General features: G+C 33.0%; 1 protein-coding gene across 1 annotated transcript in view; it reads right to left on the bottom strand.

Annotated features, from left to right (window-relative positions):
- Positions 1–4,973: 4,973 nt before the first annotated feature.
- Positions 4,974–21,808, bottom strand: part of LOC125073721 — a 260,493-nt gene continuing 243,658 nt past the window's right edge. The window contains exons 2-7 of the mRNA XM_047684709.1: positions 17,416–17,630; positions 17,189–17,324; positions 14,890–15,023; positions 7,625–7,821; positions 5,497–5,642; positions 4,974–5,137 (exon numbers count right to left, since the gene is read on the bottom strand). Coding sequence (XP_047540665.1) covers positions 5,067–5,137; positions 5,497–5,642; positions 7,625–7,821; positions 14,890–15,023; positions 17,189–17,324; positions 17,416–17,630 — 899 coding nt within the window. The 3' untranslated portion in view covers positions 4,974–5,066. The remainder of the gene's footprint in view (positions 5,138–5,496; positions 5,643–7,624; positions 7,822–14,889; positions 15,024–17,188; positions 17,325–17,415; positions 17,631–21,808) is intronic.

The following is a 21,808-nucleotide window of genomic DNA, read 5'->3' as shown; positions in this document are numbered from 1 at the left end:
ATATTTATTACAGCGCCTTTGCCTATTGGTGGTGACCTATCATCAGGTGGCCCATTTGCTCGTCCTCCTACAGATATCATAAAAAAAGGAGCCGAAATAATTTGAAGTTAATCAATATAAAAGTATTACAAGAATATTTCTTTGTACGTAATAAAAAATATACAGTCGTATACATAATCTTAGCAAAAAGTGGGCAAGAGGAATAATACATTTCTTATAAGAGAACTTTTAGGGACGAAACCGATGATATGTGAATGGAGAGGTCCAATGGCAATTTTATTAGGTATTTCAATGAATATATTACTTTCGATGGCGTTATAAAGAATTTCTTTCTATGATACGCAACAACTTTGGGCTGTTCGAATTTCACGGTCTTTATAAAAAAATTAGCGACGCGTGGAGTTCGGTTCGCCTTTTAGTTGAATAGTTTGATCAGAACATTTTGATGGTTTAATGGACTTTTTGAAATTGTTATTTAATAAATAAGTTTTGTATTTTTATAAATACAGTTTATCTGAGTAATTATTTCATAAGTAAAGTAAATATTTAAGATATTTACTAATATTTACGATATTTACTAAATTCAGATTGTCTCATTGAGAAGTCTTGGAACTTTGGAACCACTACGCCGCTTCAGGGCGAACAAGTGCACAAGCACACACAAAATGGAATAGATTTAGTAAAAGCAAAGCAACAAAAAGAACAATCAGAACTAAAATTGCTTGTTAATCTAGAGTTCTTGAAATCAAGATTGGGCAAAGAAAAAAGCCGGCCTAGTAAGGTTGACAGACATTATTTATGTTTCGGAATGCACGTAAAGCTGTTTGTCATATAATCTGTCTCTCTTCGGTTTTATTTGAAAGTTCTGTTTTTTACGAAGAAAATATCCAAAGCCTCTATATTTGCATTAATATTATTCCATGTCATTGAGTACATGGTTAAAAAAAAAATGAAAAAAAAATATATCCCGCTGAGTTTCTTTCGCCGGTTCTTCTCAGGTCCGAGGTGCTAAATTCCGAACCGGTGGTAGATTTTTGACAATCAATAAGCAAGTGCAAACACTTCTATATTGAATAAAGATTTTTGACTTTGACTTTGACTTTGATTGTATTCCAGGAAACGTAAAATGGAGCTCTTCAATTACTATAGCGACTTAAAAAGTATCAAAAAGTGCAAATTGGGTATTTTCCTATGAGCCATATATCTTTCCCTTCCATTTTTATTAGAATATAGGTAAATTTTAAACCTAATTCACAGTTTAATATGAAGCTGAAACTTATTTCTTTGATAGAAACAGTTGAATCTAGTTTTTATTAGCCAAACCTGCATTACCAAACAAGTTTCCTCGCAGACTTAACCTCATCAACGTAACAAGACTAGCGCTGCTGACTAGCGCACTTGCCGCTGGCTTTGCTCCAATGCGACTCTTTATTGTAGGACCCTTTCCACTCCTTGAGAAATAACGACATTGATACTAACACTCTAAACGAAATTAGCTCTTATCCCTTTCAAATAAGTAATGTATCGAACGCAAATGCTCTTCACCGGCGACTGACTTTCGAAGATTCAGTAAACTCGCTTAAAGTTTGAAGGATTTCGTGTCTTATATCTTCAGGTTAAAGGTGGTAATGTTGTGGAGGTGTGTTTGAAATTGAATAAGAGATTTGGATCTGAGCGAAGTTATCGCGGATTGTATTACGACACTGGAAAGTTTTTTAGTTCGAGGTGGATTTTGCATTTCAACGACAAATCGTTCGGAACGAGTTCATTTTGTATTCCACCAGTCCAAGATTAAACTGGGTAGGTTGCGTTGGTAATTTTATTAACTGATTCAATTGAATGATAATATTTAAAGTTGGTTCTTTTTACGTTTTATTTTACTAATGGTAAGTAACTGCTATTTAATATGCATTTTAATATGGAATCATATGACCAAGAGTTCCTACTATTTCTAACAAGTTCTTCTTGTTGGAATGTTAATTTTTAACTGCTACTATTTCAACACAGAGTATTTTAGATTTGACGTCGAGATTTTTAGCGATCTCTGAATAGGTCATAGGGACCTTAAATCGTTTGAATTTGTAAACATTTTCCTCTTTTTATGGAGTACGTAAAAAAATAAGTAGACTTCTATAATACAGAACCTTAATGGTTTTCATAGATTTTTCCATAATTTCCTTATATTCTTGGAAATATACGTTTTTTATGTTCAGTAAAACCTCTGTTATGTAGGCATTTTTCTTCGGATAAGGAAAAGGTTCAGAAATTATTCCACAACGCTGCCTCACTGCAAGTTGTTGGCTATACATTACAGAATTTCATTCGACGCATGCAGGTTTCCTCACGATATTTATTTACATCACCGAGCATGAAAGTAATAAGCTTTGAACTTTCAAAGGGCTGTAATGATAGTATTAAAATTTAAGTGTGCTTCTTAGAAATGATATAATGACAAGTTATTGCTTCTTTCAAAGCAACTTCGTACAATATTAAAATGGAAGTAAAAGAAAAGTCATATATGGTAACATTATCAGCCGAAGTGAATTTCTAACTTTAAACATTTCTAGCAATATTCACCAAGCTTAATATACCATATCTTTTACATAAGGATTCGGTTATACCTTAAGGTTAGCTCGAAGACAGCTCAGCGGAAAATCTTGATTCTACTTTACATTTTTATGAGCAGAGTTCACTCAGTATATTTTTCTCTAGTATCAAGTTATTCATGTCTTTTGATATTCCTGATTAAAGCTCAAAAGTGCTTCCTGGACGGCTTGTAAATATCAAATTGTTGGAAATGTGCTCGCTATCTAAAAATTGTGCTTAAAACTATTAAAGAACCTTAGATTTCAGAGAATTATCTATAAGAATAATGTTGGACATTTTTACCAAGCTCCACTAACTTATCAGACTTCCTATCGCCAATTGTATAATTATAAATTAGCACTAGAGACGTAGCGTTTAGAATCTAGTGGATCTTATGAACTGTGTGGAGAGAAATATTTCTTGCAATTCCTATATCTATGGCTGGAGATGACAGATGACCGATGACTACTTACCATCAGATAACTCATTTCGTCTTTCTTCATTCACGAAATAAACGATGTATGTATCCCATACCTCTTCACGATATTTGCTTACCTTTGATCAAGCCGATCACGATTGCTATGTCATATTTTGTAAGAGACTCTTTACACATTTGTAACTTTATCCTTGTTGCGATTATTCTTGCAGGTATATTTAAGACATTTGAATCACTGTAAATACATCAGCGACTAGTCAAAGAAAATTAGCTGTTATACACTTTACTCGATATAAAAATCAAATTTCAAAAGATTTTTGTACTAATATAACTCTTTTGAAATATTTTTTTTTTCTTATATATCATCAAATTTATATTTTCTGTGCTAAAGGTAAATATTTTATAACATAAGTCTTCTTTTCATCCTTGTCAATTCGAATAACCAAAATCCCTTTCACGTCTGGCGTCACAAATAAAACAAATAACGTAGTAACTAATAAATTTATTTACATATTCACATATAGTATATTTAACATTGAAATAAGTATATTATATAATAACTTAAACCTAGTACACGCGGCAACACAGCTCATGTAATACATCAATAATCAAATTGACACTATTGTCATTTATTTATAGAAGTTTTCACTCACGACGGCGGGCCCCTCCTCGCTAAATCATCGGCGTGCATTAGTATGAGTGACGCTTGTTCTTACAAGACGTCTTAGTGTGTGTATGACTAATGTAAGAAGAGTCAGCAAAAAAAAAACAGATTTTATTTCTTAAGGCACGCCGATATTTTAACCTGGAAGCACGCACTTCTTAAGTGAACAGATCTATACTTGACAGAGAACATAACATAGAAATTGCTTCATTTACATTACTTTGGTTGCCGACTGTACATATCAACTATTATTACTCATTAGCGAAACCGATAGATGTTCAAGCCACATTTGATATCAATTAAGTGTAATGATGTTTAGTTTATGTCTAGATTTCATTATCTGTGTATTACAGTCAGGTTATATCCGGCTAATTCTGGTTTGACACAAAAACGAACAATTACGAGTACCGTTAACAAAACATAGGTTAGGATTATTTTTGTAAGTGTGAAACTTAGATCAATATGTTATGTTAGAAATCCTTTGTAGATAAATCCGATATATGTATATCTCAATCATATATGAAAGGGAAAATATCAGGTATGTACTTTATGTTAATTTTCAAGTAACATATATCAATTGAGCTGTATTTTATTTATATAACTATGTTATTTAATTGGTAATAAAAGTATTGAGATCTGAAATCAAAGACACTTAAGAACGTTGGAAGCAGTTGAGTCACAAGACCAGGCCTTTACTTGATTTCTGTGTCATAAAATTGTATCATCTTTCAGATTTCGGACTGCTTTCGTGCGCTTTGCAGAAAAACCTACTACTTATTTTTAAATACAATCGGGATTTGAATCAAAAAAATCTAGATCTGTCTAATCTACAAAGTGATACAAAATGAAAGTTTACATGTATAATACAGACATATAATATTAGAGACCGACAACTCTCAACTTTTCTAGCCGGAAAAATAACAATTTTCTTTTTTTTTGTATATACCCTTATTGCACCCGTGTGAAGCCGGCGGGTAGTTAGTATTATATAATATATCAACCTGACGCATCGTCAAACTTTTACTACGCAATAAGTTAGAGCAAAAAATCCTAAAGCAACCTTTTTAGGCGGTAATTTTGATTGAATCATATATAATATTATTCAGAATAATAAATTTTATTGTCACCATTATTAAATGTACGTGCAATAAATAAACTCAATCATTTGAGTAAAACTGGTATAAAATTAAATAACAAGATTTGATCCAAACATACAAACAAGTAAACATAAACAAGGGCTTGTCAAAATAAAATATTAAGCCTTGCCAATGTCCTCAGTTCCAGTTTCTTAAATTCAAATGTGACCTGATCATCAAAGGCCCTTAATGTCTATCACAACATTCAGTTTCCTTATGCTCTTATTGTTTTGCAGTGCGATGATCATAACGCATGCAACAATATTGCGCACGCGCACACGGTTGTAAGCATCATGTTGTGGTTTGTGATTGTCCCTAGAACAAAGTTTCAAATGATTATTTTTATATATCATGTGAATTGAAAAAATCTTTATAGCGTGATTCAGAATTGTTAATACATTATTAATAGTGCATCCTTTTCTTTACTCTGTTTTATGTTTAATTGTATAAAAAAACACTTCTAATATTTACTAACGATGCTCAAAGACGAATGTAAAAATAATACTAAGAGTAGAAAGAGATAGCAATATTTTAAATTCAGTTCAATTACTTCATATATTCTGTTAGATATTTTATTTCGAAAAGGATGTAAGTATTTTGTCATGTACTAAACATAGAAGTTCAGTTAAACTCGTACTTTTATATCTTTAAAGCTATCAAGTGTTACTACAAACCTGATGAGTCTTCTCCAGTTACAGATGCCGGATGAGGAGCGTCTTCCCTTATGTATGTCGGTTCACTCTTCCGGGCATAGATATCGAAAATGGTCGCCACGCAGCCCAACGTGAACTGGCCACTTGCAGGTGGTACCATAGTATACCTGAGAATTTGTTAACAATTAAAAATATCGTACTATGTTCAAGGAAATATTCTTTTAAGGTTGGTGGCGCATAGATGATGTAAGGAATGGTTAATTTTTCTTACAGCACCTTTGTCTATGGGCAGCGATGACCACTTACCATCAGGTGGCCCATATGCTCGTCCGCCAAGCAATTCCATAAAAAAAAAAAAAACATTTTTTTTCGTTACTAATTATCCTTAACACAAGTTATATTAATAACCTCCTCCTTTTTGAAGTCGGTTAAAAAGGATAGTAAGTTTCACTGTTTGTAAAATGTCAAGCGTAAAAAGTGTCAAAAGAGTACTTAGCTCACAATAACATTTAATTAGATTCATACTTTATAGTATAAGTATATGAAATCACAAAATAATTTCATATACTTATACTAGCCGCGGCTTTGGTCGAGTGGAAATCGGTTATAAATAATTCAACAGACTAATTTAAAATATTACGTTAATTTAAGACCTCCTTGTAAACCACATTTGTGGTTCAACTTTCGTGGGCTAGATCCACCAGAGTGAACGTAAAGCTCACTCTCGAACAGAATATTTAGGACACTATCCTTGCGGAAAACAGCCCTTTTTAAGGTCTACACCGGCCATTTTAAAGATTTGACCTTATGCTTTAATAATTGTCATGACGTAGCAGGCTTTAAGTGCGAACTGTTTTCTTTGACAATACGTTGGAGTGCCGTTCCTATTATCTGGTGCCGTTGCATAATTTTGGAGGTCTTAAATCCCTCAGTAACATTATTGGCACATATATTCTAACTTAAAAAAATACGGATTTAAAGACTAACCTATATCCAAACTTTCAATCATAATGAATGAAACGAAATGAATCAATCAGTCAGGACTTGTTATTTTTATATATACAGAAGATATAAGCCTCGTTTCGTAATATTTGTTTTTTGTGCCAATAAAAAGCAGAATTATATTTTTTCAAACATTTTAATTGCCTGTCATAATAAGACATTATTGTAATTATAGCTTAGTTTAGTTCAATGTATTATATTGTTCGTGTTTTTGTATCACAAAGATGGTGGATATAGATAGGAGATCAGAAAAAATATTTAATCAAAGAAATGCAACGTTGATCGCGATCGGACCATACATCTTCTCTTATAAATAATGGTTCGTTACGTCTACAAATATCTCTGAAAGGAAAATAAACAAGAATCATTCTTATATTGCGGCCTTGAAGAGAACTGTGTTATTTACAAGTCTCGGCTTTGAATGATATCATATTTCTCGTCTCGTCACATCTGAATATGAATCAGAAATATGTTAATAAATTACCTACTCAACGCGACTGAACACTGAAACCGCTTAAAAATATAATTTATAAACGTACGTCCTTATAAACATCACAGAATATCTCTGAATCGAGTTTAATTACAATTTCTCCAATGGTTTACTTGTGATGAAATAACATACAAATATACAGTAATTTCGCTTTTAATATAACTAGCTGAGCCTGCGGATTTACCCACTTGAATTTCATAAAAAAATATCTATAGCACACAAACCGTCAACCCCTTACCCTTTCGAAGCGTGAATTTAAAAAAAGCCTAAGTCCTTCTCTACTACTCAAACTATCTCCTTTCCAAATTGCATCTATATCGGTTCAGCTTTTACTTTCGCATTTATAATTTTAGTATTATTTGTAATAATGTTTTTTAAGAGTTTATAGAATCATTTGAAGGTGTTCATGATTGTCGGTGATTATTTAGGTCTAGCATCACCAACACTACCTAAAAAGAAAATAAATCAAGAGTATGACCGTTATAAAACAAGGAATTGTATTTAACATGACTTTGTATTTTAAATGTTCAAAAAGAGCAACTGCTAAGTTTCTATATTCTGAGCTGGTTTTTTGATAATAAAAACTGATGCGGTCAAACTCGTAATGTTTCAGAAATTATTAATCATCTAAAAATGTCCATGTTTAAAGCGACTTACCTAACAATATCGCGGTCATCTTCCATTTCTCTGTCATAGATGTAGTGATCTTGATAGACACGGTTCAGATTGGAGCTGGTGTACGTCAGGCCGACCTTATAGTGTTCCGCTTCCAGGATAGTAAGCTCCAGCTGGCTGAATGCCCCTCGTTCTTTAAAGTCCAAGTCTGATGATCTCCAAGAAACTGTTTCTGCTATCTATAGTATCGAAAAAACAACATTAAACTTATTTTTAAAATTCAAACTGACAAATCTCTTTTGAAAATTACCTATTTAAATAAGGTTAGGATCGGATGTTTTTCAATGGAAATCCGTACCGTACCGTTCATCAAGTGACATTTGTTATAAGTACGTAGCAACATTAAAATTAACAGCCTGTAAATTTCCCACTGCTGGGCTAAAGCCTCCTCTCCTTTTGAGAGGAAGGTTTGAAGAATATTCCACCACGCTGCTCATATGCGTGTTGGATACACACGTGGCAAAATTTCGTTGAAATTAGACATATGCAGATTTCCTCACGATGTTTTCCTTCATCGCCGAGCACGAGATGAATTATAAACACAAATTAAGCACATGAAAATTCAGTGGTGCTTGTCTGGGTTTGAACTCGCAATCGTCGGTAAAGATGCACGCTTTCTAAACTTTGGGCTATTTTGGCTCTTTTTAAGTACGTAGCAACGCTTATCATTTTTGGTGCACTTTGATATCAGAGTTATACTTATGAAATGACCATACGACTGTTGTACCATTTGAGCAATAAAAAGACATATTCTCACAGTGACACATGAGTCACTATGAATATATCATTAAAATTTTCATTGTATATTATAAAACCCGTGACATTTTTTCGTGACAAGATTACTCAAAAAATAAACTTACTACTAAATATTTTGTCAAATTCATCCAATTTTTTGACGCATAATGTCGATATTATAAATGTTGATATCACGCAGCTCCAAAAGATCCTATATTTAAATTATTCGCAACGAACAGTAAATACAAAGCTCATTAAATGATATGAAAACTAAGAACACCGTAGTTCAATTGCTCTGCAAACTCAAAGGTAAGTTCATAAGATATCGTTAGACAAACAGAAGCTGATACAATAGTAACAAAGAGAAAAAACCAGTCTATTTATTCGAGTTAAATTGAAGAAAAAACAACCTTTGCGCTGCTAACGAGTGGTCCGGCTCAGACGACATAGCGAAACGTAAACTGAAGTAAATGGTGAAAGTAAAAAAAAAGTGGTAAAGCCTGAAGCGTTTCATAATTTGTTTCTTTATTGTTTTTAAATTTTTCATAATTAAGTTCTTAGGAATAATAAAAAAAGCATTACTTTGAATATTATTAATCAGGTTATGCAAGAACTTTAATAAATTGTTGCCTTTTTTATACATTTGGTTTAGAGATAATAATTAGTTAAAATATATAATTAAATAAAATAATAAATTGTTACTGGGTGGTTCGCCACCACCCTTTATCTCTTATAACGCCAATGCGCCCAAAGGAAAGTAAGTTCCTAAGTTCCTATCTTAGGAACTTTTATGGCTCTAGTTTTTGTCTTTTTTTCGAATGCTAAATATTCGTGTAAGTAACCTATAATACGAGAATCTCTAGTGAAGTTGGCTAGTGGAGTAAATTAGCTGTTATGTTTCTCGTTGAGGAAAATACCGTAAGGATAAGGATAGTCGTGACGAAACATAAATGGCGAATTTAATTTGCCACTTATGCGCTGGAAATGAAAAAAAGGTCTTTGCACAAATTTTGCTGCTTTCTAATTCAAAAGGTAATAAGCGACCAATCAGATATGTTCAATTTGAAAACGATTTGTCCAAATGATTTTATTTTTAAGTTATCTCACAGCTGAACTCTAATAAGTCGATGAATAACTCTCTTTCTGTCTTTGTTTTGAACCGGAGCGATTTCTTTGCAATGAGAACTTCTGTTCGGTATGTAAATGTCTTCGGATTCATGAGCACCGATTCTTCGGACTTCTGATTGTTCATGAATTTTAAATACGTCATGTTTTTGTATAATTTAACAGTCGTGGCTGCTTTAGAATTTTCATCTACGAAGAATAATGTTTAAATAAAAAGTTATTGGTCTTTGTGATTCGGGACTTACAAAAGAGATTTTTTTTAACGGTTGATTTAATTACAGACTTTGAGGGTTCTGTGATTTGAAAAGAACTCTTGTTATTGTCTGTCTGGCCTTGCAAATCTATACTATATAATGAAGATTTGGTCATTTGGTCATCATCATCTTCATCCTTATCAGTTGATTTCAGTTTGAATGTTGAGTGAACTAGTAAAATAACAGTTTAAGGCGACATAAGCTCTTATAGAACTATAAGTCTTGGTGGTCCGAATTCAAAGTGTAAGGTATAGTTAATATTACGATGATAATGTTTATTGGTTTGGCTTGACTTCCAATATGGAATAAGAAAGAAATATATATTCCGGCATATCTCTCTCGACGCGTTCATTTTACGAATAATAAGACTAGTTAGAATAATATGTACAACGAGAGCCAGATTATTCAGGAATCTAATATAACTTATTACGACCTTAAGTACAGAAGTAATAATAAGCGTTGATGAATTTTAAAAACTGTAGCATTACTAAATTGCTCAGAGTTTTCATGAGGCAGACATGTATATTGCAAATTAAAGGCGGCTGAAACCTAATGATTTTACATGACGGTCCAAAACCTTTTTTGTGTGCTATATTTTCAGAGACTATGTACGTTGTGTACGGAGTGAGTTTCTTTATTCAACCATTCATTTAAATGCCAGAACAGATACGCATATTTTGGGTATGCACATCCTGGGCTATAAAATAATGGATTTATGAATTCAGGTCCGTTGTGATTTTTTTAATGTTAAAGGTTTAAATTTTATTTATTATTAAATCGATTTAAATACCATTTCGATTACAATGCGAATTATTGGGATTTACTTACAATTTTCTGTCTATAATCGTGTAGTCCCATTCTACGTCAGATCAGTAATTTAAAACAGGAATACTGATCCAAACGATCTCTCAATTTCACCACTTATTTAGTCTACGTTCGTAGTAGACAGTCCTCGTTCGTCGATCACACTTGCGTAAAAATCAGTAAATGCATTGCAGACATCGATTCCCTTTATATGCTGCAAAATATCTAGGTAGTACACGTTACAAGTTATTTGAGCTGAATTACAAAACATTTTTTTTTAACAAAATATTGTGCATTCGACTGGTTGTTAAGCCGTTTTGAATCGTCATGTTACATGACGACTAGTTATCCTTTTTCACCAATTTAATATCCTGTATGGCCAAAACACTAACTCCAAGCTTTATTACCTTTAATGTTCACCCCTCCATAACGTAGGCTTCTGAATGGTTTAGATTGGACTCAGTAGGTGGCACCCGATCGGGAAGGAAATGAAATCTTGTTTGTAATAAATGGTTTGTTTATCGATGTTTTTTTTTTTAAATAACATTGAAAGTCGTTAATTGGCTAAGTAAAAAATATCTGTAGAATTTTATTACATACGTATAGATAATCTTGCTTCTAGGAAGAATTATTGTTTTTCTGGAGCCTGAGTTTTATTTACCTTTAATTTTAGTGTTTATACAATTATATTATCAGTGTTTTTATCAAAATAATAAATAATGTTATGAATATATATATTTGTATATTTTATTTATTTTAAACAGATATCCTGGCAAATAGTCCACTTGATAGTAACTGGACTTTATTGACCATAAACATTCACATTGTACAATATATCGACCATCACTTAGATCACCAATACGCCACTAGCCTTGAGGATATCATGTCTCTTACATCGTACTTACACTAGCTCATTCATCATTTAAGCCCGAACACAAACATATTAAGAATTGTTTTTTATTTTGATAACATATATGTTTAGGTAGCACAGACGGGCAGTACAAAGTCCTGCGACTAAGTAAACATACATAGCATCTTTGTAAATACAAAATCCAAAGTCTCGTGTGATAAATATTCCACTCCACTATATAGTAATGGAACGACTACCAAGAACTATTTACATAGTAGCAATCCAAAATTACTTATGTCATACAAAGGAAAATATGTTGTAAATTTGTGTAAGCGTCAGACGGCGTTGGCGGAGATATTACAAGTCTTTTGTAGTCGCGTCACGTACGTCCTTTATTTGATAGTATTTCATCTGTACTGTTTGTAACTCAAATTATAATATGTGTAATAAAAGTGTAACAAAATAAAGGTACAAATAAAGCCTGTTAATGTTTAACACGCCTCGTCTATTTAAAAGAAGAATTGGATTTTTAGAAAAAAGCTAAAAGTAGAAGAAATGGTGTAATGAACACTTTGAAAATAAAAATTGCTAATCAACAATTCAATCTGCATACCTGTACAATAAATTAAACAAGTTATTGAATTTCTACCCGTTAAACTACAATATCTGTAAGAAAATATTGACAGATTACTTACTAGACTTAGCTACAATGAAATAGACAGTTTATTACGAGTTTATTAGCTCACACACAAACATACACAGGCTCACACACACACATACTCATTCAAACTCATTGACTCAGGCATATTACTCGTAGGTTTGGTCTAACTTATTTCTATTGTTTCTTTGCCGATTCATAAATTCAAATAATTTTTAAAAAATACGTTGGTAAAGAAGGCGTATTATTCAATACAAGATTATATAGATGATAAAAAAGCGTGGAGCTAATGCTTGTTGACTTCCAGGCAGGAGACATAACATACATATATAATTGTATTTAACTAACATGACTGTATTTTTAAATGTTGAAAAAGAGTAACTGCAGAGTTTCTTGCCGGTTCTAGCTTAGGGAACCTGCAAGTACAAAAAAACTTGAAACTAGAAACTTGCAGCTTAGTTGAGAGCCGAGATGGCCCAGTGGTTAGAACGCGTGCATCTTAACCGATGATTTCGGGTTCAAGCCCAGGCAAGCACCACTGAATTTTCATGTGCTTAATTTGTGTTTGTAATCGTCTTACAACGTGAGGGAACCTGCATGTGTCTAATTTCAACGAAATTCTGTCACATGTGTATTCCACCAACCCGCATTGGAGCAACGTGGTGGAATATGCTCCAGACCTTTTCCTCAAAGGGAGAAGAGGCCTTAGCCCGGCAGTGGGAAATTTACAGGCTGTTAATGTAACAAAAAAAGGTTCTGATTACCATATGAACCAACTTAAGATGAATAAAAATAGTGTTATTGTTTTGTACTCGTAACATTCAGTTGAGATTCACGGTATTCAAGTCACTGGACCATCTCGGCTTTTATGTAATCAAAAATATTAATCTATTATAACAATTTGCGAAACGGTTGAACGATTTGAAATTCGAATGTTTTTTAAATTCCCATCAAACCAGTCGTAATTGAATGAATTTTAACACGGTTTAACTCGTAAACGTTTAGAAACAATTCCATTTATGAATTTGAATCAGTAAAAATATTTGTCTTTTGAGTTTTCAATTATGAATTCATAAATTTTATCGAAATTATGCACAATATTTGTTTGGTTTTGTAGTTCATTTTTACTCGGTTTAAATCCGTCGCGGCGAAGACAATTCCAGATTTCCCCCGGGACTGAACTCCAGTGTTGGAGCCGATTCAACGTTCTGTTTCTAGATTTTACTATTAACACCAGACAAAAATCTTACAGTTCTTCTGTTGCAGTAAAACTTTAAAGTTTTCCGTGCACTACAACTTAAAATATACATTTTCATTTCATAAAGTTATTCTTTGCTCTAAAAATCAATTAAAAATAATTTTGATCTGGTGTCAATTTTTTGGATGCAACCAATAAGAAATATATTCAAGCTTTCTCCGTAACTTTCAACACGACGGAGCTACATACTCAGATGCTATTACACATTATAAATCTATTTTTGCAAAATAATTTCTGAAAGAATTAATGAACGTGTCAGCTTGCGACCCCATTTCAGCCAAATATATGTAACTACCCTCTAACATAACAATTTAAACGAACATTTCCAGAAGTCCGCGATTTTACACACCGAATTAAATTCCTCGCAGGTCCTTGGAATATCAAGTCCCAAGCGATCTGCGTCGTTCAGACAATTTGTAGCTTCCTAGACTAGACTAGTCTGAGAGCTAAATCTATTTATATGTCCGCCGAGGACTCCGAGGAGGAGGAGTGTGATTTTATGAACGAGGAGTGAGCACCACAGGAGAGTGCACATTTTTTCACATTACTTGATATTCATAGGTAGGAATAAAATCTATTGAGAATAATTTAAGGTAGATTCCGACTTATTTTGTAACAAAGAATTAGTTTAAGTAAGGAAATAGTTTTTACCACCTCATGTAGGTTTCCTTACCGATAATCTTATGTTAAGGTTCACACGTTCCAACTGTAATCTTGGTTTTTTAAGAAATATCTTTCGTCATACCTATCTACTTTTCAAATGCTCTTATCGTAACACAGAGGCAAGGTCATAATATCTTAGTGTCTATGGTTGCCTGCGCATTAGCGCTGTGAGGAAGGTGAATATTTCACAAAATGCTAATGAGCTGTGAGCGGCCGTTTAACAGCAATTGACCTGTTGGTTCGTGTGACTTTCTTTTTTTTAAATAAGAATTATTAATTGAAAAACAAACCTTTTTTTATTTATTATACTTATTTAATTTAATCTAATTTATTGTATTGTGTATAGCACTTAAAGTATATAAAAGATTGACAGAATATGAAAATACCACCAACTAGCACATAAGAATTCTCAATCTGGATTTAAAATAAAACCTAAAGTCACATTTGTTAGTGTCTTTTGACACGATCTGAATATTTTATTGACTTTAAATGTGTTATATTCAAATATATTTTTTAAAATAATAGTAGCGTGCTCCATTACTTCGAATTAATTATATTCCTATTTACCCCTCCAATAATGCTTAAAGCTTGTCTTAGAAATGGGGACGACAATAGCCTAGGGGGTCAGGGTCCATAATGGTTTTTACATTCGATACGACTTGGAAACCTTCAAGAAAAGAGCAGTCACTTTCCATTAGGTGAGTCTCGTGCTCGTTTGCCACATATATCATAAAAAACATCACTTGGCAGCCCTTAAACCGCTGCTACTGTTTCGTCAAAATTTAATTAGAACTTAAAATTGCTGATAGTGTTATAACTCAAGAATTTGAAAAAAATAATCATTGTTTCATAGGTTTACAAAGTTACAAAACAGATTAAAGCATTATAAGAATCACAAACCTTATGGTCATCAAGGATCCACGTGATATTGGGTGCAGGATATGCTTCGTCAATGGAGCAGTTTGCGCGTATAACGTCTCCTCTTGCATAACTCCTCTGAGAGACGGACAGTCGAGGAGCTCGGAATGGTGGATCTGTTGACATTATATAATTTCTTAATTAGTTTTCCTTCAAATAAACATTTTTTTTGTGTAAGGATGTCTGGTCAGATACAACCCTTATATTTTACGGCTAAGTAAAAGTACTTAGTACCGTTATGTTGAGGTTTGAAGGATGAGAGAGCACTGGCTCTCCATCCTTCTACACAGGTACAGGTGGTGCATTAGTGGTGTTAGGAATGGTTCATATTTCTTACGGTACTAATTTTTATGGACGGTAGTGACCGCTTACAATCAAGTGATCGATTAATATATAAAATATCTTGCGAATGAAGTATATTATATATATTATATATTTTATACATCCAAAACATACGCAGTTCAATATACATAAACTATTTCATTGTAAACTAGACCACAAAAGTAAAACAGAAGTAGGTACTTATCATAATATACACGTTTGTACAAAAAGGGTCTAATATACTTATATTTATTACAATACATATACGCTTATATACTATATATATTGTATTATATATGAAACGACCTTCGCGCTGTAACGTTATGGTAATAATTCTAGATATTTGTGTAACTGTTTTCTCTTGAGTCTTATTATACATATATTAGGTACTTATTATAAATGACTTTGTCGTTTTTCATGAATACTATAAAACTAAATACAATTATTATGTGTTTAATTATGATATATACTATATTGACACCTTGGTCTAGTGGCTGGATATAACGCAGATCCAAAGAATCTGGGTACCAACTGCAGATCGGAGCGATAGAAAAGTTTTTCTATTAAAAAATTTTCAGTAACAACCAGGAGTCTAAAGTTAGAACTGTGTATACTCCCAAGCCTCCGTAAGTATTTAAAGCCTGTTCCTACGCCTGGACTCTTTCCAGTCCAGGGAAATTGCCGTTCCATCGGATTATTGGTGGGAGAGAGAAAGGGTGAGAGAATAGATAGTGCACTTGTGTTTGTGCACAAACTTGTGCACCATAATATGTCTTATTGAAATGGCTTGTGTCTATTGTTAATAGCCAACATTGTTGAAATCGGTAATGAGGACATTATATCTAGATACACGTAAAATGATCAATTAAGATATTACAATTATAAAAATTTAAGCGTAGAGTTAAAAGGGAAAATATACTACCACTCATCAGATATTCTACTGCCAAACATCAGTACTCAGTACTGTTGTGTTCCGGTTTGAAAGGTGTGTGAGCCAGTGTAACTAAAGGCACAAGGGACACATCTTAGTTCCCAAGCTTAGTTTCGCATTGGTGATGTAAGGAATGGTTAATATTTCTTATAACGCTATTGTCTATGGGCGGTGGTGACCACTTACCATCAGGTGGCCCATTTGCTCATCCGCCAATCATCGTCAATCAAAATCAAATAATTTTATTTAAATCGAAGAACAATCAAAAATACGAGACGATACAAGAAGACGTTGAAATATTAAAGTCTTAATTAAACTTAGCTTTTAATAGTTGAGCTGATTCATAGCAAAATAAAAGTAAATTCTCCCCGTTGAATAATGTATAAAGCGTTTTCTGAAATTATGCTTTCTGCTGAGGATTCATTTGTTCTTATTAAGTTGGTTTCTGCTATTGTCAATAAAATACTTAATATACATAGTTGGAATATTAATTTTATTCGCTACCGGCCCTCGTGGATTTGCATATAATTTGCTTTAATTTTTTTACAAAAATCATTTATTTCATATTTTCAGCTTGGCGCTGTTAATTACAACAGTTCAGAGATGTTTTGGATCTGTTCAATCTTGATGCCATGCCATAAAATGTTGAGGAGAAGGTTTGGGACTGGCTGTACGCCGGTAAAAGCAACAAAGCAAAAACATACACCTTAGATTATCTTTTGTTTATAAATGGCGATAATTTAATGTGGAGAAGCACGCTTTCGTGAGTGAACAGATCTATACCTATTTGGGGCTATATCTGTCAGTCATGTTAAAGACATTATCATTCTTTTTAATTCATTTGTAATAGTTTCCTTTGTAAGTTAAGTGTGTAATTCTGATTTGGTTATGTTAGAAATAAATCGTTATTTCATTCTTTCCATTAAAATATTGGTCACTAATGATCAAATGAACATTAGTAGTGCTAATTTTATCAAATCTAAATTGGTCTCAATTATTTTGAGACCTGTATTATTATAACGGACTTACCAACAACGGTGAGGGGCGCAAATTTGATGTCAGTGTGGAAGAGAGGTGCATCAGCAGACACCTCGCACTGATAGTCTCCACTAAGTCGTCTGTTCAGATTTACAATTCGGACCTGCTGGTGGTCTGACTGAGCTAGCTGTTGGTAAATATTTACCGTTATATTTAAATAACACTATTTAATATGTAAATTTCTATCAATTAAGATTGCAATTTGAAAAAATACTTACATCGACTGATGCTCCAGGTAATGGGAAGACCATCGTCGGTGGCATTTCCCTCGGCACATACCGATAAAATTCCGTTTCAGCTCGGTACCAGCGGATGGAGTACAACGCGGCTCCTTCGAGATCGTACGAGCAGCGGAGGACGGCTGACTGACCTTCGCCAGAAAGGACAGCCCGGGGGACGGAGATGGAGAGGTTCCGAAGGGACCAGACACCACCTGTAACAAAATTAAATAAAGTGTTTTCATTTTTTAGAATTAATGCCTTAATCTATGTATTAACATTGTAAGGAAATGTGATTTTCTTTTCAAATATGAATTAAATCTACTAATTATATTATACGTCATTAATATTTAACCTCTCAATTTCGAGCCAATAAGAGTAATAAGATAAATATGCAAGAATATAAGTTCTGAGATGTTTTGTTAAAACACTGTCGAATTCTATGTAAAATTAATTATAGATAAACAAAACACGGCCTGACGTAACAATGTTTTGGAATACTTTAAATATATTACCAAAACTATTTCGATAATGCGAGAAGTTTAGCGCGAAATTGTTAAAATCACAAACAATTCGTCTTTAGTCCCTCGGGTGGTGTGAAACTTTGCAACACATCGAGCCTAAAAAATGCCCCTGGAATTATTTACTAAAGTTTCCTGCCCAACAAAAATCCTTTAGGACTTCCCTCGAGAACTCCAAAAGTAATATTTTTTAGAAAACGTAATTTTGTCAGATAATTTAATAACGGAGTTAAAGAAAAGTATCTATAAATGTAATTAATACAAATAAATAATTTCAGAAAAATTAAGAACAATAATTATTATTTAGGATAGCACCAACTCAAGTTATTCTAGCGCGAAACACCAATATTTTTTATGCCTGTGATCGGTTTAAATGGTGAATGAGTTACATGCGGACACAAGAATCATAACATCTTAGACACTGGTTAGCAGCGGATTGCTGGTATGAAAAGTTTCTTCTGTTGCTTAAAGTGGCAATAACTATGAGTGATGAAAATAAGAATTGTTCCAATCACTTACCTTCAGTTGATGATAGAAAATGTTCATTAGAAAGTTACAAGTGTGTCTGCCATTTAAACAAAACAAAAAATCTTTAGAATAATATATCTCATATGTTACTGACTTTATAACGTAACCTTCAAATTTATAATTTGGCGAATATACCTTATCCCATTAGAGATATGGACTATGAGTATTCAGAATTATTGTGATCTTATTATTTCTTTACGAGTTAAAACTCTAATCATTAACTATTAAAAACATATACAACATACATAACATTTATAACATTAAAATTCATATGCATAATTTTCTAGGAGTAGAAATTATTCTGTGATGAGAGTTTTCTTCATAAGAAGAATAATATAATATCTGTGTAATTTTATTGGTATTAAAAATTAACTGCTGGGTTATTTTGTATCAATTTCTCTACGAAAACTGCGGTAATACTAAAATACGGTCTTTACGAGTCCAATAAATAGGAGATTAGTAAACTTCAAGCGTTGGACTGCCACTGAGTATGTCTTGACTAAAATACGGTAACTTTTTATAGAAAAGAGCCATTGTTCTTACGCCTGAACTATATCCAGTCAGATTTACTGTCCCACCTGATTATAAGAATTAAGATTATAATTACTCATCATGATTAGCTTTTACCAAAGTTTGCTAGTCCCTTGAAATTGCGTCCGCCATTGGCCGAAAAAGGGCGGATTTAAAAAAAAAAAATTACTGGCTCTTTCAAAGATGTAGTTCTTCACGTTTGAATCAGTTGTACTCTCGGTATGAAATTTCAAACTCACAAGTCTAGCGTCTTTTAGTAAGACGAGGGCACTCACATTAGCAACTAACTTAATTTATAAAATAAACCTGTCTTTTAATTCAGCTTTTATGTTAAGACCGCCGTCTGACTTAAAGTTTCTGTTATAGTTACTGATCTCATTTGTGACATTTCCAGTTGGAGTTCTTTCATTTGTAGTTATTTCGTACCAAGTTTAAAGTATCATTTTATTATTGAAAAGTATTAAGTCTCTTATTAAACCATTAATAATAACGACGTTTCTTGTAGTATTAGTGTTTCTTTATTTGATTCTCTTTAATCTGATTCATTGAGTAACGTAATAGCTTCTATGAAAGGATAATGTCTCTGCTTTTAAGGAGAATTTCTGGAAATGATTCCAACATGTATCTTAATAACGAGTTTGTAGATTTGTTTGTAGACACGAGTATCAATCATCATAGTTGTGTTTTCGTTTGAAAGGTGATCCAATGTAAGTATAGGCACAAGGGCCATTATAACTATATATGAGGAAGGATTAATATCTCTCATGTCTATGGGCAGTGGTGACCATTCACCAGTTAACCAACATACAGCTTAAAAATCAAAGGAAAAACGCATGGTTTCTTCGCTTATAACGGGTCGAATTTCATGTCATGATTTTAGATAAATATCCACTTGAGAATCCATTCTAATATGATATTTTTGATCAATAATTTTAATGATTTAGTATATTAGCTCTGTTGGAATTTAAGAGCTAATTTAAAGGGTCTTTACATTAACTATTCAGTCCATATCGCTGAACATCGGCGGTCACAAAAACAAAGAAAAATACTGGTGACTTAGAGACACGATGGTTTAATCTCATAAACATAATGGTATAGATACTAGCTGCCGCCCCGACTTTGAGTAAAGAGCAATTCTATTTATGTTTTAATCGCCGTGCCACCTACTGGGTCCAATTACAACCACCCAGGGTTTCACAAATATCTTTGAAATCGGTTTACGGATTAGGAGTACTATATATACATGTATGATATTAATTTATCTAGCCTTGCTTGTAATAAAGAATCTTTGAACAGGTCGAATGGGTGAAATTAGAGGTAAAGAGTGCAACGCTCCTATTCAAATTAAATTGTACTGAAACCTTTTCGCTGAGAGATAAAGGTGTCTTTCAAATTTCAAGCTCACCTTTTATTAAGCTGTCATAGTCAGTCAGAGGTCATTGCCTCTATATTAGTTGATTTGAGGTTAGACAAATCCTTTTATATCAACGCAATTGCTTCATATTTCTTACATTCAAAAACCTTTAATATATTTTTGTTCTACATATTTCTTCATTATTATCACAAATAATAATAATGTGTATTATTTGTTGGGTACAAGTTTTTTTTATAATTTTCGTCCTACTTCATACATACATAGATACATATGTGTAAGCTGACTGACAAATAGGCCACCTGATGGCAAATGATCAGCACCACCCGTATACATTGGTAGTTCAAGAAATTTTTATCATTCCATATAACCATTGGGTAAGACTTTTGCGGAGAATTTTTCGCCAAAAACCTCAATAAATTTTTATCATCCGACCTGGGATTTGAGCCCAAGACCTTGGGAATTGCGGTCTCATACCTAGCGACTAAATATTAAAAATTTAAAATAATCTGAAGAATTATATATAGATATTCTACCGACAAATAACAATAATCTGTATTGCTATGTTCCGGTTAGAAGGGTGAGTGAGCCAGTGTAATCACAGGCACAGGGACATAACATCTTGGTTCCCAGGTTTGGTAGCGCATAGGTAAGCAATGGTTAATATTTCTTACAGCGCCTTTGTCTATGGACGGTGGTGACCACTTACCATCAGGTGGTCCATATGCTCGTCCGCCAACCAATGCCATAAAAAAAAATTCACAATTAATTATCACAAAACCGACTTTAAAATTGGCTTAAAAGAGACAATTGTTTTTCATTCTAACAAAGAAACTCCCTAATCAGTATCGGTCCGGAAACGTAATTTAAAAACAATCATTGACGCGAAACACCTAAATCTACATACATACGCTACAACACATGTATTTTCGGAAGTGACAAAGAAAAGGGTTGCCACTTAATCACCAGACACCTGCTCACCTCGGCTCGAGGGACGAGCCCTGAAGTGAACAAGTTTATTTGAAAGGGACATTTTGTTTTTAAATATTTAATGGAATGTATAATTATACCGCATTTATTTATATTCAGTTAAAGGTTTTAATGAATAATACGCGTTCCATTAAATTTTCTCGGGGCAAATATTATTGTAAAAGTCATTAATATACATTAGTATACAAGGGTTAATGTATAACACTCAATTTTTTGTCGAATTTTGTCATAAATATTCCTTTTAGATAAACTGACATCAGTTTTGCTATTTTTGAAATTTTTGTCGGTCTGTCTGTACGTCTATAGCTCAAGAACAGTTGAACCGATCTTTATATAAATTGGTATACAGTATGAACATATGATTGCGCCAATGATAGGATCTATATCTATACTGCTTTATAAATCTGTCTGTCTGTACACTCAATTTTTTGAACAAGTGACAGTCGAGGCG

This window comes from Vanessa atalanta, chromosome 25, assembly GCF_905147765.1.
Source record: "Vanessa atalanta chromosome 25, ilVanAtal1.2, whole genome shotgun sequence".
Lineage (NCBI taxonomy): Eukaryota > Metazoa > Arthropoda > Insecta > Lepidoptera > Nymphalidae > Vanessa > Vanessa atalanta.
The sequence above is the reverse complement of the archived record's forward strand: the minus strand, read 5'-3'. Positions and strand labels throughout refer to the sequence as shown.